Genomic DNA, 27,174 nt, shown 5'->3' on the forward strand with positions numbered 1-27,174 from the left:
TATGCAGCAACACCCTGGGCCAAGGAGCAACAGGGCACTTCCAGCACTGCTCTCTGCACGGCCAGCACGTTCCTTGCTATCAGAGTTACAGCAACTGGCTCCGTTAGCAAACTTTGCCTTTTAAAGAGGAGGAAGGTGGTACAAAAATAATAAGGGGGGGGGGGTGGAGAATCAGCTTACTTGCAAATCAAACCTGTTTAACGAGTGGGAATAACATTCACACTGTATGTATACTCCTACCCCTGTTAGAAAGTAAGCTAGGGTCACAGAGCCCTAGAGATTTCTTTTCTCTTCCTTTCCTTTCCTTTCCTTTCCTTTCCTTTCCTTTCCTTTCCTTTCCTTTCCTTTCCTTTCCTTTCCTTTCCTTTCCTTTCCTTTCCTTTCCTTTCCTTTCCTTTCCTTTCCTTTCCTTTCCTTTCCTTTCCTTTCCTTTCCTTTCCTTTCCTTTCCTTTCCTTTCCTTTCCTTTCCTTTCCTTTCCTTTCCTTCTCTTTTCCTTCTCTTTTCCTTCTCTTTTCCTTCTCTTTTCTTCTCTTATCTTCTCTTATCTTCTCTTATCTTCTCTTTTCTTTTTTCTTTTTTCTTTTCTTTTCTTTTTTCTCTTTTCTCTTTTTTATCTCTTCTCTCTTTTCTCTTTTCTCTCTTCTCTTCTCTTCTCTTTTTTTTCTCTTTTCTCTTTTCTTCTCGTTTCTTTTCTTCTCTTTTCTCTCTTCTCTTTTCTTCTCTTTTCTTCTTTCTTTCCCTTTCCCTTTCCTCTTCCCCCTTCCCCCTTCCCTTCTCTTTTCTTCACTTTTTCTTTTCTCTTTCTCTCTTTTCTTCTCCCTCTCCCTCTCCCTTTTCCCCGAAGAAACACGCTGTTGCCAAGCCCTGCCCGGCAGCTCCCGGGCGGGGGGCGCATTCCCCGCCGTGCGGGGGCGCCCCGCCGCCTTGCCGCGCCTCTTCTCCAGGCATTACGGTAGGAGGGCCGCGCCGCGCCTCTTCCACCTGCCAGCGGGCTTTAAAGTTGCAGCCGGCCGAGGCGTGCGATGACTCGGACCCCGGTGCCCGGGGCGCGCGGCAGTTGTCGAGGCGCGTCGCGGTCCCGCAGCACGCGCAGGGCCGGGGCGCGCTCCCCCTTGGCTTAGGGGGCAGCTTTTCTCCGTCGCCCCCGCCCGCCTGCTTTTGTCTTTCCACCCGGTGGCAAAGGAGGGCCGGGGAAGGGCGGGGTGACGTGCAGGTTCGCCCAGGAAAGCCCCATGTCTGCGGCGGGTCACCCGCGCGGCTCGGCCGCCGGCCCCGACGCTGCCGTGGATTACCGCGCCTCCGCCAGCCTGCAGCTGCCGGGCGGCCGCGGGTAGTGCCGCCGCCGCGGGAGCCTCCGGGGCAAGCCATGGAGTCCGGCGCCCCGCCAGACCTCCGCGACGTCGAGCAAAAGCTGGGGCGCAAGGTGCCCGAGAGCCTGGCGCGGCCGTTGCGCGGGGAGGAGCTCCCGGGACGCCCCGCCGCCGCCGCGCCCGCTCGCGGCCCCGCCGCGGCCCCCGGCCCCCGCCGCCGCCGCGCCGCCGCCCTGGCCCGGCTGGAGACGAAACTTCACCTCCTGAGGCAGGAGATGGTGAGTAGCCGGGCGCCGGCCGAGGGGCCCTGCGGCAGCGCTTGGAGCGTTTTGCAGCCCTCCCGCAACGCCGCCTCCCTCCCGGCGGCGGCGGCCCTCCGCGGGCAGCGCTGCGCGCAGGGTCGGCCGGGGACGGGGACGGCTTAGCCCCCGCCCTGCGGGCCGGCCGCGCCGCGGGGAGGTGATGCTGCCCGCCCCCGGGCGCAGCCACCGCCTGGCATCCCTGCGGTGCCGGCGGGGTGGTAGCGGGGAGGCTGCAACCTCTGCTGCTGCCCAGGTGAAGAGGAGGTCGTTCCGCCGAACGGCCTGGCGGGCGTGTGACTTGCCGGCTCTTTTTCTCGCAGAGTGGCAGTTCGCCAGTGACCCGCTGTTGGCTTCTGTTCCTCTGTCAGCTCGTTAAAAGTACTGAAAGCTGGTGTATACATAAAAACGAAAATAATGGTAAATGCATTTTCTGCATCGCACCTGTTTCCTGCTGATGACTAACACCTAAAGAGACAGTGGATGTTTTCGGGCTGATAGTTTGGCCTGGTATTCAGTGATTCAACTTCTGGACACTGGTCTTCAGAGACTTACTTAGTTCCAAACAGACTGCAGAAGATGCAGAAGATTCTTGAACAATTACTTATAATTTGTCTGAAAGGCTTTTTTGCCAGTGGTCTGTGATGAGACTGGGCTGTATTTAGCTCAGAACTTCTAACTACTGTCTTAATGCAGATGCTTGTCCTACTTTGTATGTAACCATCTCATTTTTTTTTTTTTTGATGATGTCTTAAAACTGTCTTAATTTTTTAAGGCAAACAAAAAAACCCCACTCTTTGCAAGCAAGTGAGCAAGCAACTAGTGAGCATTCAGCAGATATGATTCTGATGATGCAGAGCACTTCAGATGTGCAATTGTAATTGGCTTCCATTTTTATTAGGGTGTAATTGTTATGTGAGGTCTCAAAAGACTTTTTGGTAACAGTTCTTTCCATAGGTCTTTCCACTAAACTTATTTGAAAACAGTATGGAATGTGATCTTATTGGGATGAGGATTTTGCTGGCAACATGTTGAGACGACTTTATGCAACCGTCTTGGAACTCAGCCGTTCACAGCAAACCAAGCAATCTCATCTTATGTGGACAAGTATAATGCCATACCACCAGTCCCTCTGCAACCTTACATATATGTAAGCAAAAGGTGGACTTGTAAGAGTTTTTAAAGAATAAGCTTGCTAGGAGAAAAGGAAAATCAAGAATGGGTATTCTGACAGTTAGTAGCTAAGATGATGGCCTTAATCTTGAGAGGTAATTTATAAATCACACTTGCTATTGTATGGCTTCATATGGTTTAAGAAATCCTCACAAATCAAACTGTCAGTGTATTTTAGTGTAATGATCACTGTGAATTTCAGTCTTAACACTAAGTTCCATATTGTTAGCATATCTCATGTTTATGTTTAAATTTTGAGCTTGTGCAAGGATCATAGAGTGACCTGCAGGTGGCTTATGATGTAAAACTGTTAGGGATGTCAGGCTGCAAAGGAAACAAATAAGGTACACAGAGTTCTTGGCATGACTGTCTAGACATGTCATGACAGTTAGGCCTATTGGGGCGCAGGGGGGTGAAAAAGAGTGTCTTGCCCTCATCAACTTTTCCTTTCGAGTTGGTCTCTTCATTTACTTTATATTTGCAAGTTTCATGTCACAATCTTTAATTTGCCTCTTCGTCCTGCTACCCAGTTTCCCTCTTTTTCCTCCCCACCATCAGGATGAATGTGTTTTAGTGCCAACATCCTTGACCTCTCCTGTTCTTTGTCACTTCAGTGACTAACTGACTTTCACAACTGAACTCATTGCTCATGCTAAGTAAGGAGAGTTCTGTTACACATCTATTCCCATTTGACTTCTAGTCTCTGTAAGCCCATTAAACCACCAACATAACAACTGTTTTTAAAAGGTGAAGTATTGGTACTCTACCTATACCTTTCCATGCTCTCAGCTGCCCTCTGTAATCCAGAGCATGTAAGTGAACTATCTTCCTGGAGTTTTCCTCTACTCTCTTTAGCAACTTAAGGATTTTCCTCTATGCTTCAGGTTTCTTCAGGTTCTTAATCTGTCACTTTCCCCTCTGCAGTTTTCTTTGTGACGTCGTACAGATCTGATCAATTGAAGAACAGTATCAGGTAAAAATCACACTGTTTCTTTCTGTATTTCTTCCTTTTTTTTTGGCACATCATTCCTAAAACAGAGCTAAAACTTCTATGTAGAAGTTTTCTTATTTCACACCTCTTTGTAACATATTATTCTTTGGCTTCGCTGCAAGGCCTAAGAGGCCTTGAACATGTAAAAAAGTAGTTTATAGCTGCTATAGTAGTAAACAGATGCAAAAAATGGAAAAGATAAGAAGTTTAGAAAACCAAGTGTCATCCATCAAGCTGTTTTTTTCTAGTGACGCTATGATGGCAACTTCTGCATCCCACTCACTGAACTTTGGATAGACACATCTGTGCCTTTTTTTTCATGTTTCCTTCAGACTTGAAACAAATTTTTTGTGCACTTTTAGAAAACAAGGTTATTCAGGCTTTTCTAGTCACATACAAAATACTTGACACTGGTTACTGTGCTGACATCTTGATCTTTCATGCTGAGCAGTACTGTCTCATTAACTTCTTGTATTCTTGTTTTTGTTAGTATTTTGGACGGATGTGTCTATTTTCTGGTTTGTTTTTTTAAACTTGGCTTTATACAGATTTTGCAGCTATGCAGCTCAACTTCTGTCCTTTCCCACAGGTACTGTTTGTCAGAATTACTGTACCTGTGCTGACAAATTTCAGTGAAATCTGACAAAGGGGTTTTATAGATACTGTATTAGTATGTTTTGACTTAGAGTTGCATTTTGGTCAAACATTGGAACAGGCTTCCCAGGGAGATGGTGGAGTCACCATCACTGGAAGTGTTCAAAAAACGTGTAGACATGGCACTTCAGGATGTGGTTTACCAAGCTTGGTGGTGTTGGGTTGATGGTTGGACTAGATGATCTTAAAGGTGTTTTCCAACCTTAATGATTCTGTGATTCTGTAAATAATGGTGATCCCAAAGCTCTTGACTTTGCTAAGGATGTATGTTACATCCTTAGTTTTCTCATTGCTTTCCAGCTCATAGCTACTATTGAATACCTCTGTGTTCCCCCTGACAGTAAAGAACAAGGGAAGCATACCTGAACCTGTTTGTAATGCTTGGAAGTAGATACCAAGCCTTAGCTCAGGCAGCATATAATTCTTCCAGTAACCAGAGAAAATTAAAATCTACAGGAGTTGAAGTAGGTGGAAGTTTTTGTCTATTTAAAACTGAAGGGTCATCTCCTTTCCTGTCAATGCACACTTTGTCTTTCCAAAGAAATTGATCTTCTATTCTTCCATCCATCTTGTATGTGAGAAGCTAGTGCTTATTTTGCTTCAGAACAAAGTAGAGATGTCAGTTGGACTGGATACTTCTGAGGAAGAGAGGTGGTGGAAGCTTTGAGAACTCTCTCTCGTTGAGTTGCCATGTCCTTGGGCTGGAAGAGCATGAATAAATTGGTGGAAGCGATTACCTCTCCTGTGTCATCTGCTGCAGGCTAATGTTAAGAGATAAGCATATTATCATGTCAATATTTGACTTGTAAATGCTGGTTTTGACTGCTAGTTAAAGCACCTGACAGATCAGTGGTATGTGTATGTGGCACATGTACAGATGTGTGGCTTTGATGGTCTGGCTAAATGCCTTGAGGCTTGCATTTTACTTCTTGAGATCCTTTCGCTGTTCCCAGTGTATGGTTCTTTTCTTCTCAACCCTGATTTTGCTGATAGTCATTGGACTCACACAGAAACACCACAGAGTATCTTTCTTGTAATATGGACCTGCTCGGCCAGGCCTCCTCCTCCTTCTTCACCTTCAGTTTTCCCCGTCAAGGCCATGATAGAGACTGTGTTGGATCCTGAAAACTTTTGAGGCATAAGGCCATCAAGTAACAGGAGAAGCAAGAGGTAATTGCTTTCGGTGAGGCTCGAAAAGCTGTGCTCTTGTCAGCCTGGGATGTGATGAGTACCTCCTACTAGCTAACGTGCCCTTGATTCAGTATGAGATTTGTCACAGTGTTAATGTTAACTTTCCTCCTGTGGTATTTTAGGTGGAATCTTCCATTAGAATATTATTAATAACACTTTGTAGCTGCAGACCTGTTTCTGGTCGTATCGTGCTCCTGAGGTCACCATTCAATACATACGACTTCAACAGCTACACACTGCAGTAAATAATCAGTGAGGTTTGTTCCACAGCCCAAAACGATACCACTTCAAAAGCCTCATTTCTCCTTCACAAGTTCTGGGGTTACTCAAGGGGAGATTTTCCATAACAGGTGAAGAAAAAGTACGGAGTTTTTTTTCTTTTCACTCAAAAGTTTCCCAAATCAACTTTTTATTGCATCTTTGAAAGCAAAAATGTTATAGTCTGCATTACATGCAATTAAAAAAGTAGCATTTTTTGCAAAAAATGTTTCAGGCAGAAAAGGTAAACTGCGTCTTGAAAGTGAGGGGTAAATAGCAGTGCTGGGACTTTTAGATGAGATTCCTTCCAGTGAACACTGTTGAGGATCAAATATTGCTGATGAATCTGAAGGCCAAACTGGGTATTCCAAGTGCAGCAATTTTTAGGGTGAAGGGAGAAAGAAATGGACACAATCCTATTGCCAAGAAGCCGAGTGTGTCAGTTTTAGGCTAAAGCTATCCAAGATAGAGGCATATTCCTATGGTCACTCATTAGTTGCATTTTCCCCCCTTTGCTCTCCTATTTCTATTTTAGTATAACTATTTTTAAAAGGCTAATTAACATGGAGCCCTGACAACATGAAGCAGAAGTAAAAGTACTTTTTACTGATTGGAATTAAGGCAAATATGATCATTATGATGCCAGTCCTTCTCTTATTCTTTTCTTTTTTTGTACATATCCTTAGCCTGTAAATGAAAGTGCAGCTTGGAGGGCAGAGCAGCTGTAACTCTATTCTACCAGCTCTTAAGAGTTTGAACAACTTCGGATTTGCTTAGATTTATTCGATCCACAGTTGTGGGGGGTCTGCCTTTATTAGCTTCTTTAAAGGATCTTTTTAAAAAAGTCAACAACTGTGACTTGAAACATCTCTTTAACACATGCAGTAGGTACAGGCTGCTACATTCACTGTTTTGTATGATAACATCAATTGACTTAATTGAAGCCAAGATCTGGTTCAGTGTGTCTAGTCAGCAGTGCAAAGCTCAGTATCAGATGCTGGTTTTCTATTAGATTAATTGCAATTTTTCCTTAAAAACTTGATTGAAGATAAAATCTTAAATATAAAATTACTAGTGGCTAAGCCTCAAGCTTGTGTAGGACGGTTTGATTAACCTTGGTTTCTCAGTGAGCAGTTATTTAGTGAATCCCTAAAGTGAGGCAGCTCTTAGAAGTAGAAAGAAGGCATACAGAAATAGAAATGAATTTATTTCCTCAAGTCCTCCTGAAGTTCACGGAAAAAGCTGGTAATCTTGCATCTTGCTAATGAGTTCTCTCCTGCATACCCTCTGATTTGTATGATGTACTAGAAGAGTTTGTGATTTTTACACATAATGCAGATTGGCCAGTGATACCAGGCTATTTGGGTTAAAAGGGATTTGTAGACTGATCCTTAGGGAGAATGATCAAATCTAGCAAGAAAAAATTGCAACCTAATTATAGTACCAGAGCTTTGCCAAGTTTTCTATCTTTTCAGACTATCTTTGGAAGGACAAGGTGATCAAGTTTATTTAAATTAATGTATATTTAAACATATCTTTTGACTGGCAAATCTCACCCAGCACTTGGCAAAAGGATTTGGGTTGTGGAACAGCTCCATGTTGCACTCAGTCAGTGCTTATGACCATTCTTATTTAGCTATAGCAGCTGCTGAAGCCTTTAAGTCCCCGGGAAGTACAGATCAGTATGTGCTTACATTATTAGCTACTGCTTGACTAAGAGTCCGTGAAACATTGCTGATACCTTACCTAGCAGCATCAGTGCGAAATGCTTCAGTAAAAGTGCTTCTGTCTCATATATGGGTCGTCACAACTGTTGTCAGGAATACTTCACTTGAAACTTCCAGTTAGACTGCCCATGTATAGTAAGACTTTTGCCAGCCCTTATTTCAAAGAATATATATTACCATTTCATGATGTTAGTTTCCTGATTACTTTGTTTGAAGGGTAAAGGAAACATTTTGGCTTCGAAGTTGCTTTTTAAAGTCTGATTGCTGACAATTTCTAATGAAGAGACATGAAGACTAAACCCTTTTGCACCGAGCTCTACAATTTAAGTGCCTTATTACAGCTTTTAGCAAAAAGGTTACAACCTTTATGATGAAATCAGCAAAACAGCATGATTTTCATAGAATAGCCTGGGCTGAAAGGGACCTCCAAAGGTCATCTGGTTCAACCTTTCATGGGAAAGGGAGCCTGGATGAGATTATTGAGCACCTTGTCCAATCGCATCTTGAAAATCTCCAGGAATGGGGTCTCCACCATGTCCCTGGAGAGTTTGCTCTAGTGATTGATTGTCCTCACTGTAAAAAAATTATTTCTTTTATCAAGATGAAACCTCTCCTGGTGCAACTTGTACCTGTTGCTCCATGTCTTCTCCACATGACTCCTTGTGAAGGGAGAGCCTCCGTCCTCTCTGTAGCTGCCCTTTTGAGTACTAGAATAATGTGGTGAGGTGTATGTACCCCTTGCCATCCGCCAGACTTCTCTTCTCCAGGGAGAAAAGACCCAGTTCCTTCAGCCTTTCCTCATAAGGCAGGTTTTCCAGCCCGTTGATCATTGTCATTTTGTGTGGATACTTACTTTTTAATTATCATTAGCCATTACCTTCTGTGTGTGAGCAGGAAGAACTTGAAATGCGCAATACCAAATACTTATACTGAGCAGAGGTGATGGCCAACAAGTGCATTTCTACTCTTCAATACTTTTTTCCCCCCCAACAATAAATAGTTAAAGAAAATGAATATATTTTCAGTTCATTTTTTTAAAGGTTACAGGATCATTTGTCCTCTGCCTTCAAGCTCAGAACCTGGTAAACTTTCCACAGTGGACACATTTATTTCCTACGTGTTTCATTTCTGTCCATGTCCTGGTAGAGATGCTGGATACTGGAATCTGGAGCAAATGAGGATGAAGTTACCGGAGTAAAAAGACAGAGGATCTGAGCTATTGAAAAGCAATTGGAATTTAACTAAATTGAGTGCAGTTCCTGTCTTGGATTTTTCACCTGCATTTATAACCACAGAAGTTGGGCATCTTACGTGTAAGCAGTTCCAAAAGATGATTCTCAGATTACTGTTTGTAAAGATGAAGAGCTCTGAACGGAAAATTATGGGCAATCTCATAATAAAAGGGGAACTTTTTTATTATGAAACCAGACTTGTAGTCTTTTTTTTCCAGCCCTCACTTCATAAGTGGAGATGCTACTTATAAGCATTTACCTGTGGTGCATTACTTTTTGCCTTCATGCTAATTGTTCACAGTGTTGAATTTTGGCTTCAACCGCCCACTTATCTTTACTGTTGTGGAATGGGAGCTGGTATCTAGTAGGCCAACTGCAGCCTGAAATGGCATCAGTGGATCATTTAGTTTCTTAATTTGAGAAGTCTGTAACTATTTGGATAGCAATGATAAGGCTACCTCAGATCAGAGGATTTGTTCCATATACAGTCTGTAATCTTCTGCATAGATATTTTTTAATTATTAGTGCAACACAGATAACAGGCAGTGCTTGAAACTTTAGTATGATTTTTGTGAATGCAAGTCTTCTGTATGGGAGACATATAGGAAAGTGATATCTTTATAAGCTCTGATGACTCAGAGTAGCTTGACCAAATATTGCTCTAAAATAACTGCAGCAAAAGTGGCTTTTTGCAGACTTGTCAGAAAGCTATTGCATTATTTACAATGCTGAAGAAACTGTTCATGGCAGCTGTTAAAAGTAACTAAAGGAGGAGGCAGGAAAACTTGAATTTGGACTGAAGCATGTATCCATCAACACAGCAATTCCGAAGAGCAAGATTATGCAGTTTTGACTGATTAGTTTACTGAATGCTTGGGGCAGGGTTGGAAGGGGGGGAACCAGACCAAAGTGTTTAAGACTTTCATATGCCTGGTTTTCTTATTAGGAAAATCTGGATGTATTTTGGTCACTTAAGCTGTTTTGTCTTGCTGCCCTGTAGCCTTGGATGTATTGTAGTTGTTTTCCAGCACAGTTTTGAAATATTATCCTTGTCATTGGATAACTTCAGTTAATGCCAAAAGGGAATAATAGTACTAAGAATTTTAAACCTGTGAATCTTGGTCTTTTCAGACACTTAAGAAAAATATTATCTTTTTTGTGGCAGACAGGGTAAGTTCAAGGACTGGAGAGAGAACTGGATAGGAGTGACTGCTACAGAGTTTGAGGAAGAGGTTGAAATATTTCTTCTGAAATACATGGCTGCAATAAAAGCCAAGAAGGAGATTAATAATTAAAATAATTATGTTTCTTTAATGTAGAAGAGAAAACATTCCTGCACATCTGTACTTTGCAGTTAAGGATATGACTGTGAGGGGTTCTTCCTTTATCAGCTGAATGGCTACGAACCAGATCTAGCTGGGAAACCTTCTGTGCCTGCACTCACCATAGTAATGCTGTTCATGAAGCAGTTAAGACTTGCCCTGAGGGTAAGTTGCTTTCTGAGCTTGGTTTTACTCTGTACCGTGATGCACAGGGCCATGTGAGTATACAAATGGCCTTGGTATCCCCAGAGCCAAGAATGGTCTTATTTTGAGTCCACAGCATGATGTAAGTGGGCTAGGAGTAAAACCTAGAATGACAGGCAGTATTTTTTGTACGTGTCCATTGAAACACTCACATTGTAATCAGCATGGTATTGCTATTTTTTTTCCTGTTGTAGGTACATGTCTGACTAGGATACTTCATTCAGCAGTTGTTGAAGAGTATTTTTGTGGTCAGTTATTTCAGAAATAATCCTGTGCTATGTTCCAGTGGTGAGTCCTCTGGCAGATGAGCATGTGGAATAAAATGTGTCTGAGGATTCCCCCCTTGAAGTTCTCCAAAGGAGGTTTCCCTCCTCACCACAGTCTGCAGGATGGGTGCCACACGTCTTTTCTCTCCTGCACAGGCAGAGGCCAAGGCTCACCTTGTTGATGTCAATGGTTTCCAAAGCCAGCTGCCGGAGCCTCTCCCTGCGGTCTCGGTTACTTTCTGAGGCAGAGGCTACACCTCTGCTTCCAGTTTTACCTCCAGGATGATGCTGAAAATCCATGATGGTGACTTCTGTGCTTCCGCTACTTATGGAGAAAGAGAGAGTCTGGACTTACTCTATCTTGTAAAGTAACCAGTATTGGAGGATGTGGTTTGGATAAAGATTTTAACTGTACATATTGAAGGACTTGTGTGGATGTGGCACTTCAGGACATGGTTTAGTGGGCATAGTCATGTTGGGTTGACGGTTGGACTTGATGATCTTAAACATCTTTTCCAACCTTAATGATTCTGTGATTCTGTGACTTAATGCATCCTGTAGGCCCAGTATATTTGTGCAGATGAGGAATCAAATACTGCAAATTGATACAAAGAACAGTAATTTTCTCTGCTCATCTTGCACCTCATCAGTACAGCCCAGAGATTAAAGAGGAGATAAGGAGACGACACTAGAGAGTATATGTATGTCAGGTGTTAGCTACTCTGTTTTGTCAGAATATGCAACCTCTCCCAGAGCTTCCATAAGCATGGAGAAGAGCTATACTGGCACTGCTATGCAACTCTGCTCTCAGTAATCTAATCCTTCTCCTCACTCCCCACCAACCTGGCATTTCTTAATACTTATGTTTTGTCAAGGGAATTATATGGCGCATTTGTCAATTAACAGGAAACACAAACTAGGTAAGCTGCTAGGAGAAGTTACCTGAATGTTTAATTTGCCATGCTGTAAAATAAACTTTTCCCAGTACTATATGGCCCTGCTGGGTGCAGTGCCAGGTGAAGTGAAGGTATTTAGTGCCTGTAAAGGAATGCTAAACTGGTATTTAACTGCTGGGAGTTTCAGATTTTATAAACACTTTATTGACTTAATTTGTAATTTTGTTCACTGTTCTTAGATACTAGCTGCATTCATTACTAAAATGCTTCCAGAAGCAGAGTCATTTTACTGCATTGCTGCTTTGGCCATGAAACCTACCTCTCTCTAGATACAGAAGGAAGCACACATCCAAGAATTGTAATGTAACAAATGCGTTGAGTGTTTCCAAGATACCATGTTTTTACCTCAGGTAGAAACAAAGTTAGAACAGCTCTGTTGCTTTGCGTTTTTCTGAGTATTATTTTTTTCTGTCTTCCTACAGAGTTTCCACAAGTTTAAAGAAATGTTCTGTACAAGAAGGATGTTGAGGTGCTCGAGCGTGTCCAAAGAAGGGCAGTGAAGCTGATGAGGGATCTGGAGCACAAGTCTTATGAGGAGTGGCTGAGGGAACTGGGGTTGTTCAGTCTGGAGAAGAGGAGGCTGAGGGCAGACCGTATCACTCTCTACAACTACCTGAAAGGAGGTTGTGGTCATGAGGGTGTTGGTCTCTTCTCCCACGTAACTAGTGATAGGAGGAGAGGAAATGGCCTCAAGATGCTCCAGGGGAGGTTCAGATTGGATATTAGGAAAAATTTCTTCACCGGGAGAGTGATCAAGCATTGGAACAGGCTGCCCAGGGAGATGGTGGAGTCATAATCTCTGGAAGTGTTCAAAAAACGTGGATGTGGTGCTTCGGGTCATGGTTTAGGGGGCATTGTGGTGTTGTGTTAACAGTTGGACTTGATGATCTTGAAGGTCTTCTGACCTTAATGATTCTGTGATTCTGTGAAATGATTGCTCTGTTTTTTGTAACTCAGATATGTGCTTATGAGATATAGCAAACATTGGACATGACTCTCTTAATACTGAATGTTTGCTGAAAAGATTTTTTTAATTTACAAAGCTTCAGACTCTGACCTTGACCATTCCAATAATTATAAATGACTACAAAAACCAGTCCTGACAGCAAGGAGGAAACTGTGAAGCATTTCTACGTAAGCAGAAATAGGATCTGCATTGGTTTGCCACCTCTTCAGAAGAATAGTGAAGTGAATATATAGCATCCTTCCTGGGATGAGATCAACACGTAAGTTTGGAAGGGTGCCTGGAGAAGGCCTGTTCCAGCCACATCACAAGTCTGAATTTGTTCTCTAGGTTTGTCTGCTAATACAGACCATTTTCGCTGTTGAGCAAAGCCAAATGATGTGTGTTTATAACTAAGTATGTGATGATAAAACACTGTCAATGTAGTGTTTTTATGCAGTTTGGTACTGAAGAATCCTTTCCATGGGCAGAAATGTTTCCTGACCAACAGAATTTGGGTGGCTGTGTGCAAAAACATGAGAAGTCACTCAAGGAGTCACTGTAAACTCTCATTTAGACTATTGTTCTAGTCTTAGCAAAACTATATAGTTATGAGAGGAGAGGGCATGAAGCCAGAGCGATAATTTTTAGAGTACTTTTCCTGATCTGTGACTGCAAGAGTATTTTGCCTTCACAGGGCCAGTTCAACCACTATAACTGTTAATGGACTATCCATATGGCATGGGAGAATTGTGCTGTATGCTGAAATATTTTAGTCTCAAGTGATGGCCTGTGGCAGGTTCCTTGTGTTCCAGGGTTTGTAGGAGAAAACTCTAAATCCTGCAACAGTAGAGGAGAAAGCTGCTTTGCAAGAGAAGAGCAGTACTACTAGCATGCCAAAGCAACAGTAATTTTCTTCAGCTTCAAATGCCCATGGAATTTACATACTCCTTCATTAGTGCCTAGCAGCAGTTGCTGTGACTGGAGCAATAGATTGGAGGCATAGTTGCTGTTTTTTCCCTTGGGCAGGTGAGGTATCTCACAGTGACCATCCGTTCATATAGCTGGTTATGCATTCACTAGTGCAGAGCACCAGTCCTCCCATTTCAAATGAAAAAGAACTGCAACCCAAACAACAATGTATGCTTAAGCTTTTATCATTTTTTTTTTCATTTTTATTAACTTGTACTCTATTGAGGTTTAATGAAAAAATTATTTCAGAAGAGCACTAACCAGCCCTTTTCAAATACAATCATACTTCTCTAATCCAACTCTTGTCTCCCAGATTGCCTTGTATAGTTCTCTCACTTCCCAGGTCACTCTTGATTATTGGCAGAGGCCATATTGGTCTTTACCTAGCCATCTGGTGCAAGTCTTGCACCTTGTTTCCGCTCCCCAACTAGCTTAGTAGTTAGTATTTCCTCAGGAGAAGGAGAAATGGGAAATGTAACCAATGACCTTGATTGCTTCTCACTCTTGCTGTGGTAACTGCATTGATAGTTACGATTAATATTCTTTGCTGAACTAGGATCAAGCCACACCGCCCCAGCAGTCTGTTATGTAGAGATCTTTGCTAAGAGCAGGTTTAGGTATAAAAAGGGCAATATGACATGAGCGTTAGTAGGTGTAGGAGAAGCTGAGATCTGCACCACATGGTGTGTATGGCGGTTATGGGTCAGACGAGGGATCAAATAATATGGAAAGACTGATACCTAGAGTGCCTTGTTTTGCCCTGAAGTTTATATTTCATTGATTACTGCTGCTACCTTCTCATGAGATGTCCTTGGCTAGACGCATAGGATTTCTATTTATTTAATTTTTAATATGTGCTTTCACTTTATTACCTGGGTAATTATTCCTTGTTGACCTCCAGAACAGATTACTGCAATGTGTTCTGTAGGAGCCAAAGGGGTCTTGGCTTTTTGAGCCAAGAGAGCTCAAAAGCTGCAGATAGTATAGCCTGCAGCGGCCTGCTTGGCTAGTTGGCCAAACTCAGCATTTCAGCTTGCTGAAAATGGTTCTAGACTCTCCTTTGCTTCTAGCTCTTTAACCTGGAGATCCCTGATGCAAGTTGACTGCTAGCTGCTCAATACCTTCTTAGTGGGTGAGAAAGAACTAAAGTAGTTAACTATTTATTTATAGATATCTGGAAGTGTGTCTTGCTTGAAAGACACAAAATAGGCAACTTTGCTTCATTTTATCTGAAAGATCTCAAATTTGCTATTACATTGAGATGAGCACAAAGCCTGCGTATGAACCATATTTAAGCAGGATGGTGATTACCCCAATGGGGAGATGTGGATGCAATTTTTCATTTAAAAGAAAAAATGAGGCTGAATCTGAAAGACAAGCAACTTCAAATAGTGCATAGATTAAATTTAAAGGGAAAAAAACCCAAACCCTATTTGTTAAGATGTTGGCTCATTTTTATTCAATAAGTTTGAAAAGATTTATCACTGAAACTTGGTGTCGTAACTTTTTCATAGGGGAAGAAAAAACGTGATCAGCATATCCCTATCTAACTCTATTAAAGCAGTTCTAAGAGGATATGCAATCACTTATAAGGCTGTCTTGAAGTTCCGTTCTTATTCAGATAAACCTTCAGAGTAAATAAGACAGAAGCTTGCCCTTACTAAAGATCTGGTTGTTAGGTTAAAAATATGTTGTTTAACAGGACCTACCCCATCTCCAGGGCCACAGAATTACTACAAACAGAATCCCATTTTGAATTCCGGGAAGATTCAGACGAAGATTTGATTTTTTTTTTTTAATCATATGTGTCTCTCCCAGTGGTATTGTGAAAGCAGACTTGAATTTCAAGAAAGTTTGGATTTGTCTCCAGTAGTATTATTGTCATGTTTCAGTTCTGACTTAATGTAACAAGTTGGGTCTTTTTGTTGATTCTTTTTTCTTTTAAAAATAATAATGAGGTGAGGATCACTGTTGTCCCAGTAAAAGCAACATTTTTGAGCTTTGGATATACCAAAGCAAAAGCCATGATCTTCTTTCACTTTTATTTTAGTTCTATGCTTTTGAGCATACTTACACAGTGTCAGTATTAAAACTAATTAATTTTAAAGGGGTAAGCAGATCTGGAGTTCTCATTAACCAAACCTAATTCAGAAATGAACAGATATTTTATCTGTTTTTTGCACTTAAAATAAGACCATGACAAATAAGGCAGAGAGTGAAATCCAATGAAAATAAAAAATCTAGATGTGCTATTGAGCTCCAGTGCTGTCTCATGTTGGTGGGTCAGACATATACAGTCCTGTGTTGTGGCTGGTGTCCAGAGCACATTATAATGATGCTGTGATCGTCCATCTGCTGTAACAATTTCTGACACCTACAGCCAGTTGTTACCACTGCATATTGACCTGAATGTTTCCAGCAATATTATCTTGTATGTCAACATACGTGGGTCCATAGTGTGGATTTTTCTGGACATTTTCACCTCTGTCATAGTAGGTACATTTCTAAAGTAAGATGCTGTTTTTATGACAGCACGGTGGATTATTTAGAAATATTCAGTAAAAACTTCCCTATTATTAAATATTAAATATTATTAGAAGCTTTTCACTCTACTCAAACCCCTACATTTCCTTACTGCTCCCTTTCATGTTCATTCAACTAAGCTTTAAAATAATCAAGACCTTCCTTTGATACTCATTAATACTTCTGAGGCTGGATGTTTCTCTTTCTGAATTATCTGGTGTTTCTGTATTTAAAGAACTGATTTAGCATTTATTTTATTTGGGTAGGAGGTGATGAAATAGGGACTTAACTAACCAATCTTTTTTTTTTTTTCCTGCTACTGGCTCGCTGATATATAGCATGGTTCTCTCTGATAATCATCATATCTACTTAGTGGGTATTTAAATTCTCTTCTTTTTCACAGTAAAGTAAAAAGATAGCAAAAAAAAGCTAAAACAAATAAACAAAAAAAGATTTTCCCCCTGAGAATTTTGTGTTACTTAAGCATACAAGATACCTCAAATAGTATAATGTTAAAAAAATAAAAATCATACTCTACTGAGTAAATGATTCATCCAAATCACTGAGATTTTACTAGATATTAATGCAAATGGCAAGCTGACCACAGATATTCCGGAGAAAAGGATCATGCACTTTCAGGGAGGTGGAAAAAGACCTTGAGATCCACTTTTTTTTATTACAGAGATAATGTAATTAAACAACTGCACAGCTTGGTGGTAAGTATTTTCCTGCCAAGTCTGAAGGGGATCAATTAGTATGTATGAAATTAACATATTAAAATAGGGTATTGTAAGAGAAATGTAAATCATCACTACTGTATTTTCCTATACCAGATGATAACGATAGTAGTATAATATTTTGTTCATGTATTTGCAAGAAATGTCCTTGAAACCTGCTCATTAAATTATTTGCACTCATTGCTTACTGAGCTAACTTGCTCCCACATGAAGTTGCTCTGCCTCCTGATTATTCTGTTGGTGGCTCAGATCTGACCTGCTTCCTTGCTTTAGCTAATGGGTGTTTGGTAAGTTCTACTGCAGAAGGAGAATCCTCTTCTGGATGGTGTCAAATCACACTGTCTCTCTTTCTCCCTCCTAGTTAAAAAACAGTTCACAGTTATGTTGCTGCCAAATTTTACAGAAGGACCTATGGAAAGACTTATTGTAAGCATTTGGTGCAGGATTGCACTGGAACTGCAGCAGGTTGAAATAAGATCATGACTACCCTAGAGCTTCTTTTTAAACTAGCAAGGTCAAGGGTGCAGGGGCAGATAGTCTTAATGACTGCTCACTTTCTGAACAGCTGGGACTTCAGTGATGGTAGTGAATGCTGCCTAAAAATCTACTTATGAGGGTTTTAACAATTTTGGAGTCTTCAAGAAAGGCAAGAGTATAAATCTTACTTTGCAAAAAATATGAAAAGTAAGCAGTCAAGGCTGCTTCTGTAACTTGCCACAGTGTTTTTATTGTGACTCATCATGGAAGTGCAGCTGAGAAGGGTCCCTGTAACTTGCTCAGTTTGCAGAAATAAACTAGATCAGCAAACTGCAACTACAAATCAATAATGGGTCACATAAATTTAGCTTTCGTATATGAAGCTTTTGTATATGCTCCCATATTGTCTGAAGATTACCACCTGAAAAGATTACAACAAAAATGGGAAGATGTTCCAGCAATACATGAAAACACAAGTTCATGCTGAAAGGAACCAGATACACAAAAGCTGTTGATCTGCTTATTTCACTGTTGACTGAAATTTAATTTACCTAAATCAGCGTGAGGTAAATCAGTCAGACACACATGGCATAATGAAGAAAGTGGGAGCACCTACCTCAACTCACTGACAGTCTCATCTCTGCCAGTCTTTGGTCACCACCTCTATTGTTTATGCATATGAAGAACTTGAGGAAATGAGAGAGCTCACATACAGTGTCAGGTTGACTGGACTACGTTGAATTATTGTAGTGCTTAAATTAATGCAAGGCAGTTGCCTTTGCGGTAGTGTGGATGCGGAGCATTCCCACAAGCAGTTACAGTTCCACCTGTGTGTACATGATCCCTTCCAGCTAAGGATAGTAAACATGCATTCTTACACTCTGTTGCATAAAAGCTCTTTTTGACAGGTGATGATTGTGTTCAAATTCAGAAGTCAGTCTAGGCATTCTGCTTTTTCATCTTTATCCTAAAATACTATTGCCCAAAGTGGCTTAATTATATGAGAAACCAATGCAAACATCCTGAATCAGTGGGACAATTTTGAAGTAGGCAAGAGGTTTAAAGTCATGTGCATGCATATGTACTAATTAAAGTAGGACAGAGCTTATGAACAGCCTGTTAATCATTCTGTGTGTTTAAGGAGCAGACATTTGTCCTTTATCATCATTTGTGTTTTCATTTTAGACATGTTAAATGGAAAAAAACCAGCATTTCTTATACTCACTGGTGTTGAGAAGCTATTGTAACATCATTCTGAGCTTGCTAACCTTCAAGTGGCATGCTTCATGCTTTATGGTGGTTGCTGAACAAACAAAGCCTCTGTGTGTGACCACACTCATCCCTGTTGTAAATGTGTTAGCTTAGTGACTACAATTAAATAATGCTTGCATTTACATATTCTGAATTTTGGACTTTGAATGGGTTGATTATGGTCTCTTTCAACTTCTTATGGATATTCTTTCACAGAATTGGTTGATGAGGTTTTATTGATGAGTTTTATATCCTTTTATATCTGTTACTAAATTTGTATCTTAATAAAACTCAAATAATTCAACATTGCCAACGAATGTTTATTTTATTTTTCACACTCTCACCTTTATCCTTGGGAATTAATATTCTTAGTTACTTTGAAAATTATTACTCAGTGTCTGTAATAGCAAAAGTAACACCAGGAGAAAGTGGAATAAGGTTAGCTTTTGTGAAGAAGGAGACTACTTAGAATTCAAAGCAAATCATTATTTGGACATTGATTGTTAGATTTGTGTGTGTGTGTGTCATCTCAAATGAATTAATGGAATTCATTATTCCGTGGAAAAGTCATGTTATCTGCCATTAAAAAAAAAGAAAGGGGAGGCAGGCATAGCTGGATAACCATAAAGCTGTTTATTCTGAATGACACGGAAAATAGAAAAAATCAAATGGAAAAATGGAAAGCTGCCTCTGACACACCCTAGAAAAAGGAAAACAGCAGTAGCATTAATACTCCCAAACCATAGTGGTCACACACACCTGTTTGGCATGGAAAGATTCTACTGATTTGGAATTCAGTTTGTAAAACAGGCCATAGAGACAGGTATGACAGTGTTTAGCAACAGATGAAATTGGTGCCAGTGCCCATTTCTTCTAAGCTCTTCATATGCTAACTCTCTTCTGCAGACTCCTCCTGTCCTAAACCTCTGAGTGGCTTTCAGTGGGGTACTGTATTTTGCTACTGTTCCATCCACCTTCCAAAACTATACTGCTTTAGAAACACAGATTCTGTAGTAGCCAACCCTAGATCAGTGTCTGAGTCCTGCTTGAGATCCAGTGCAGAGCAGAGCTTCTGAGCTGGGTGACTTAAATAGCTCCCTGAATCCATTAACTTGTAAGTCTAAGATTTTGTGTCTTGTAGTGATTTATTTCACTGTGCTCCGGCTAAAAGACTTGTCTTAAAGGAAATACCTTGTTATTCAGACTTACTTCCTTTCCTTTTACTAGTGGGCTCTTTACAGCACACAACATAGAGGTGTTGGGGGGAAAAATGAAACTAATGTATTTTAAATAAACTTAGGAATATCTGTTCCTCAGACCACATTTTATGGTTACCATTAATATCCCTGCAGATTTCCTGTAGTTAAAAGAAGCAGCAGCATGTGACCCCAGGAATCTAAAAGAAATTAATCTGCAGAAAGGAACTAGAGTTGCAGACAGCTTTGACAGATTAAAAGGATATATTGAACAGGATTTTTAGCTTTGTCATTTTTGGAGTGGAAGGGGACCCACTGTGTTTGGAGCCAACTGGAAGCTATGTCTGCAGAACATGCAGCAGGAAAACACAAGTCCATTCTGAGTACCAGTAAGACTTTGATCGAAAAGCAAAGTGACCTGGCTAGGGACAGCTAATGCACTATTTTGGATGACTGCCAGGAAACAATAATTATCTTTGTTAACAGCCCTGGTCATTTAAGAGTTTTATTCTAAAACTAATAACCCAGTCAAGTCCTTTTTTAAAAACACTATACATATTTGTATGTCTCTGTGTATACATATATTTACACACATGTCCGTATGTTTCTATGTATATAAATTCTCTTGAATAACTTATGACAATGTTGCACATGTTATTATGGAAGACCATAAGCAAAGCTAGCTGTAGGAAGGCTAGTAGGAAGAAATATGTTAGAACAACAAGTATGAGAGGAAGGGAGGCACAAAGAGGTGTTTAGGCCAGTTACGTCTTCCAGACTGAAGATCTGGTTGTGTCTGAATGCTGATCTGTTATTTCTACCTATGTTACCAGACTGTTACTTGAAAGATGCACACTGTCACTTTAATTTATTATTTTTATTTATTATTTAATAGTTTTAATAATAATTTAAATTTATTATTTTTTTATTTACTTATTTTCTCTTGCCATCACTAGCTATTTAATGTTAAACATTTGAGATCCTTCCTGGGGATCTGCACTATTGTGATTATACAAACTAAGCAAAAAGTCATAAAAGCTAGCCTGTAACCAGAGTTTCTTTTTTGCTCTCTTGTCACAATTTGTTTCCTCTGTACACCACACCTTTGTGCTGAGGACTGATACATACTCACACACACCTTCCCTATGGTGGTGCTGTGCCCTACCTTTAACTCAAAGAACAGCTGTAGAAACTTTTCTAAAATACTTACATTAGCTGAAACACTCTGTTTAGATTATTTATGAAATGCACCTGTTAGTGTGCATAATGAATGGCGCTGTGAAACATGATGAGATTTTACTGTGTTTAATCCTTTTAGTTGAACCATTTTGGAACTTACTTGTTTACTCCAACAGTTAAATGGGTTGCAGCTACATAAGTGAGTACAAACTAATGTGATTGTGCCTGGTCTAAAGCAGATAAGAAGCAAGAAATGCCGTAGTGACATTTTTATGTTATCAAGCAGATGATGAAGCAAACCATATCAAAGAAAGATGACACTTGATGGACTACTTTTTAATATTTGCCTTAGGAAAAGCACACTCGATACAGGAGACTTCGGACGACGTGGTAGCTTGGAGGAGGAGGACTCAAGTATGCAGGAATGCAAAGAATTACTCCCAGTAAGGCTGTTCCACAGAAATACTGAAGCTGTGGATGTATTTAGAGAAGAAAAGTTATTTCCTGTGAACTGAATCTGAAATATATGAGATGTCTAATTTATCTAAAAGGGACTGTTTCATTAGAGGCATATTGGGGCTAGCTCTGTTAAACATTTCCTTGATCAGACTGTTTCATTAGAGGCATATTGGGGCTAGCTCTGTTAAACGTTTCCTTGATCGGCCTTTTGGGAAATTTGTTGTCTCCAAGCTTGCTTATATTCAGCAAGTTGCTGAAGTCTGTAGTTGCATTTGAGAAGTTGGGTAATTTACTGCTTTCATGACAGTCTAGTTGCTGAGCAAATGGTTTATAGTGATTTATGGGTAGGAGTAAAGGAACTGGCTTGAGCAGGAGGGCTATGAGTGGTCAATTTTTTTTCAGAACCTCACATCTGAAACAATGATAGATGGGCAGTTTTGTTAAAACTCTGAATGGTAAAGTTATTTTGCACAGTACCATGTTAACTATGTTAAATCCTGTGATACTGTATTGAGAATAATTCAGAAGTCATTCTGAGGACTGGGGAAGGAGACTGGGAATACATACGAGAGTTACATAGACAGTCTGTTGCTACCAAAGCTTAAAATAACTTTGTGTTGGGTTGACCCTGGCCAGTAACTAAGCACCCATCTGCTCACTCATTTCCCTCTCCCCCTCCCCTCAGTGGGATGGTGGAGAGAACTGGAAGAACAAAAGAGAAAAACTCATGGGTTGTAATAAATACAGTTTAATAAGTGAAGGAAAGAAAGAAAAAAAACAAGTGATGCAAAGTCAGTCACTCACTATCTCCCACCAGTAGACTGATGCCCAGACAGTCTGTATACAATGGCTACACTAGAAAGACCAAACTCAAGGGTTTTATTCCTGAGCAAAACATCATATGGCAGGGAATATTCCTTTGGTCATTTCTGGTCAATTGTCTCAGCTCTGTCCTCTCCAAACATTTTTCCCAGCCCCAGCCTATTTGCTGAGGGTGCAGAGTGAAAAACAGAGAAGGCCTTGATGCTGTGCAATCACTGTTCAGCAACAACTGAAACACTGGTGTGCGATCAATACTGCTTTAGTCAGATATTGAACAGAGCATCATACTGGCTGCTATGAAGCATCTCAGTCAGAGCTAGCACAATCTGCAGTATCTAACAGTAAAAAAACCTTTTTAGACAACTTTACCAGGTCATTATAATTTAGGATATTTAGAAGATGGCATTTGAGTATAGAAAGACACAGGTCCAGACCGTACTCTGGGCAAAACAAGATACAGTTTTTGCTTCCTGAGAATACCGATTCCATTCCAGTCCATTGTGGATGAACAATACAGGTGCTGTATTTCTGTATAATAATTGTGGACTTGGAAAATAGCATAAAATTTCTATTGTCTGGCATAACACATCTTAGTTGTTTTCTTCCTTATTTCTCAACTGAGTGAAGATGTTCAAATTTTCAATATACTATTGTCTTTTTTGAATTAATAACCTGAAAGTTAAGATGTTAGTGCCCTGTGGAAGAAAAGCATGTAATATATGTGTATATATCAGACATTATGGCACACATATTTTTGTAGAAAAGTACACTCAAATTATATAGAAAGGAAAGTGTTTTCAAAATGCATGTATTAAAGCAGTGACATATCTGCATGTAGTATGCTTGATTAGTACAATTAAAGGATGTAAGAATATGTGATAAAATATGACACAAATTACACACTAGACATGGTATCTCTAAAGTTAATCTGAAATGACTGGTGTCCTTTTTCCAGTGGTTTTAAGCATGCATGCCCTATGTTGGCACTATGGCAAAAGCCCATCTAGGCAGAGGTTTACTGTGCAAGGGATGAGACTGGAAGTGTGTCTGTTGTGGTGTCAAACATTTAGTAGTGCTGAGGTGCTGTTGGAAAGGGCTGGAGACTTGATTAAGCCACAAACCAGAAGATTCTCATAGTGTGGGTGGAAGTAGCTTCTGGCTCTCCACACTTGATATTATGGTCAAACCGAGAATCATCTTCAGTTTGTCAGACTGCCTTTTCAATATTTTTATTTGTTTCATGTGATGAATAGGAGGTCACACAGATTTGGGTTGTTTTGCCAATACTGATGATGTTTCAGATTAAAAAAGAAGTAACAAATCCCTTAGGCTTCACCTTTATGTGTCATATCATTGTGGAAATTTGAGTAAAACAGTGTCTTATAAAGTCTGTTAAGGAAAACATGAAGTCAGTTAACTTAAATATATCTGTGAAATGCAGCACTGTAATATTCCACTGTGCTTTACCATTGACATTTCGGTGTGTGTGCATCAACCACCACAACTAAGTTGGAAAGTAGGACTTTGTGCTTAATGTGTATTTTTTATTTAGGTATTTTTTTCAAATTGTTGCTCTTTATGTTAATCTATAATAAGTGGTTGACTGTGAATTCATCAACTTCATCTAATATGGGTTTAAATAATTTGAAATTTACAGTTTCAATAAGTTCAATATTTCAACTGTCAGACGTTTATACAGCAGCTTGCAACATAAATTCAGGTGTAGTGTGAATAAAAGTGAAAAGTCCGCAAGCCTTTTTCCAAATGATGCACATCTGAAAATGTTAGGTTACCCAAGTAGCCATAATAAGGGTAATTTGGGGTGAACACTTAGCTGCCTGGATCCGCTAAGTAGCTTAGAGTAATTGTAAAAGGAAATGGGTTTGTGTCTTGATTCTCTGAATAACAAAAAGCTATCCCCAAGCATTCTCATAGCAGCTGTGTTTCTCATCTAAATAGCATTGTGTAGTACGTGTACAAGTCTTGTCATTGACTAGCATTCCTGTTAACGGACTGCTTATGTAGCCTGATCCGGTTCCCAGTGGAATTTCATTGGAAGTATTAGTATAGCAATACTTCCAGTTTTGTGGTTTTTTACTAATTATTTATATAGATTTGTGCTAGATGTGAAAGGTGGATTTTTGGGTGTGGGGGTTTTTTTAACTCATCCATTGCCTGCCTTCATCATGTAGAGTTTGATTTTGAAGAAAATGAGTAATTTTTTTTAATCACTTTTGCCTTGTAGGTTAATCTCCGAGCCACTGATGTGAAGCTTATGCGCCAGCTACTCATCATCAATGAAAGTATTGAATCAATCAAGTGGATGATTGAAGAGAAGGCCATTGCCAGCAGAGGTAGCAGTTTGAGTGGCAGCCTGTGCAGCTTGCTGGAAAGTCAGGAGACATCCCTCCATGGCAGCTGTAACAGTTTACAAGACTGTAGTGATGGACTGGATGGAATATCAGTGGGGAGTTATTTGGACACCTTAGTGGATGATGTACCTGGTCACCAAACCCCTTCAGATATGGACCAGTTCAGTGATTCTTCTATTATGGAGGACTCACAGCCTCTGCATAAGCATCCCAAAATTGATTCTGATGAGTACTACTGTTTTGGTTAATAAAAACAAGTTCCAGTGGGACACAAATGCACTTGTACTTAGGCTTTTTCTTTGCTGCTATTTTATTTCATGTGCAAAACCCCCAAACTCCTTTTGGAAGGAAAACATAATATGATACTTTGACTCCACTTCATAACTTTTCTGTTGCTTCTAATACATTTTCTCCTTGGTGGGTTGGGCTTTCTTCCTCCTCACCTTTTCTTAATTTATTGTCCTGATTTTTCTTTTTTTTTTTAAATTTTTTACAATGCTGTATTTACAGGTCTTTAAAAGTGGTGAAGGAAAAGCTTTATCTTTAAAATGAGACATCAGGGAACAAGAGCAACTACTTTTTATATGTGGGCAATAAAATAGCTTCTGATAAATATATGTTGTAATAAATTTTCTTGTCTGCCAGGTTTGGCCTTTCCAAAGACACTGTTTTTATGGAGCCTTAAATCTGAATCTTGAAAATACCTCTAGAAAATAATTTTCCTTTTGTAAGCAATGATATTTGATTCTGTTAAGTTGTCCTTATTTGGTATATAAAGTATCCTGTACTTTTCTGTGTGGGGTTTTTTCTTCTTGAATGTTCTCATCCTTCTTGTCCAATTATGGGTTTAAATGCTGGGCTTCATTGGTGTCTTGCAGTGATGCATTCCAATACTGTAAGCTCTGCATAAGATTATATTTCATTTTTGTGCTTCATACCTTTCATTTTCATTGAACCTGTTGTTTTATAGGCACAGTCTATATCTGTAAAAAAATGAAAGAGGCATCCCACATTAAAAATATCCAGCTTTAATAGTTTGGATACTGAGCCAAAATTCCTCAGTGTGGTTGTTTTAAAAATGTAATTTAAAGTTGTGACAATTTTTACTTTGAAATGGAGGGATTTAGAGGGCACTGGTGAAACACTTCACAGGAGGCAACATGCTGGAAGGCATGTCCTGTTTTGCTTTTGTATGCACACCCTCATCCTTAACAAGTTTACTTTGTTTTTACCAAATATTATTACTAAGAGAAAGTGTTGCCCTGCTGTCTTTTTGTTTCCTGTTTTACAAATAAGAGCTTGCTTTAACCTTTTTGTGCCTACTGGTACAGCTGCGGGCTACAGCTAGTTATTCATATTGGAAGCATCTGAGAAGAAAAACAGGAACAAACTGCAGTGTGGAAGGTCTCTGGCTTTGAGACCCCCCTGGTCTGTGCTTTTGTGCAGAAGGTTAGGAGGGAGATTTTTCTTTTAATTGCTTCAGAATCATAAAGAAACAAGACTTCATCCTTCAACAGTAAAGAAAAAATAAGAATAAAAGAAATAGAATTGAACAGAGTAATGAATGTGTATTTCTAGCTTACAGAGAGTGAAAGAGATGTTGATGCTTACACATCATCTAAAAGTGCCCTGTCTTGCCAAGTCTGTATTCTTGCTGCCGGTAAAGCATGAAATTCCCTCACTTAAGAAACTAAGGTTTGCCAAGTATAATACAGGCTACCTATTTAAAATATATTTTACACATTCTGAAGTATAAGACTATTATACGCAGCAGTTGATATATGTTGGTTTGGTTCATTTTGGGATAAAGTAATAGTCCAGTAAGGTTCTGCTTTTCTGAGACAGGTTTCCATGGATCTGTCTTGTCCAGCATTGCTCAACATTAAATGTGGAGAAAGTTAAAAACTCAAGAAAGTGAACGTGGCAATTTGTGCTTTGTGGTTAGCTCCATTACTTCTCAATACAGTATATATGTGTGTCCCTCAAAATTAAAAAACCAAGATATTTGAACATCATGATTTATTCAAATAGAATGAGAATGAAGAAATTTGTGCTTACCAAGAATAAGGCTTTTCAGTCCAACTTCTGAGATTAACCAGGGTACTGCACACAGCTTGAAGAAAAAGTGGCAAGCCCTCAAATGACAATACTGTGCTTGCTTAACATTCTTAGGTTTTTAGTCCCTTCCCCATCTTATGCCTTCTGGATATAGTTTGAAGAAAAAACCTTGGAAAAAAACTATTTCTCAGTGTACCATTAAATGGAACATCAACTGTGAATACAAAATAGGTTTTATTAATTTACTTTATTTTTTTTTTAATTTAGGGAACAGAACTAACTCCCTGCTGTGAACCTGTGACTCTCTTGACATTTTTTCTACCTTTATGGCTTGGCATGGAAGTTAAACATCAGGATGCATACTCCCTCTCAATGTAATGAATGTGCAGTATATACAGCCTTTTCTTCTCCAACTGAGATTTTGGGCAGTAGGCCAAGACACACATAAAACTTTTCTACTATGAAGGAAATTCAAAAATATTCTTAACATACCTTCTCAAATATCCCCCCGAGTTATACTGAAATTACTTCAAGGAAAATACAGGCTGTAGATGTCACCCACCCACTCACAGCTCTAATACTGGATAAAGAGTAATTGCA

At 39.9% G+C, this 27,174-nt stretch overlaps 1 protein-coding gene across 1 annotated transcript; it reads left to right on the plus strand.

Annotated features, from left to right (window-relative positions):
* On the plus strand, nt 1-25,498 carry LURAP1L (leucine rich adaptor protein 1 like). The gene is made up of 2 exons (XM_082013396.1): nt 1-1,590; nt 24,390-25,498. The coding sequence occupies exons 1-2, from the start codon at nt 1,369-1,371 to the stop codon at nt 24,762-24,764; spliced, it is 597 nt and encodes a 198-aa protein (XP_081869522.1). The 5' UTR covers nt 1-1,368; the 3' UTR covers nt 24,765-25,498.
* The last annotated feature ends 1,676 nt before the right edge of the window (nt 25,499-27,174 follow it).

Source organism: Phaethon aethereus (genome assembly GCF_964289735.1).
Source record: "Phaethon aethereus genome assembly, chromosome: Z".
Classification (NCBI taxonomy): domain Eukaryota; kingdom Metazoa; phylum Chordata; class Aves; order Phaethontiformes; family Phaethontidae; genus Phaethon; species Phaethon aethereus.

What these genes read in the sequence shown, in the direction of transcription:
- LURAP1L (XM_082013396.1), top strand. Translation starts at nt 1,369, where the DNA reads ATGGAGTCCGGCGCCCCGCCAGACCTCCGCGACGTCGAGCAAAAGCTG. An exon ending in ACCTCCTGAGGCAGGAGATG is followed by an intron (nt 1,591 to 24,389) that starts GTGAGTAGCCGG and finishes TTTGCCTTGTAG; the next exon opens with GTTAATCTCCGAGCCACTGA.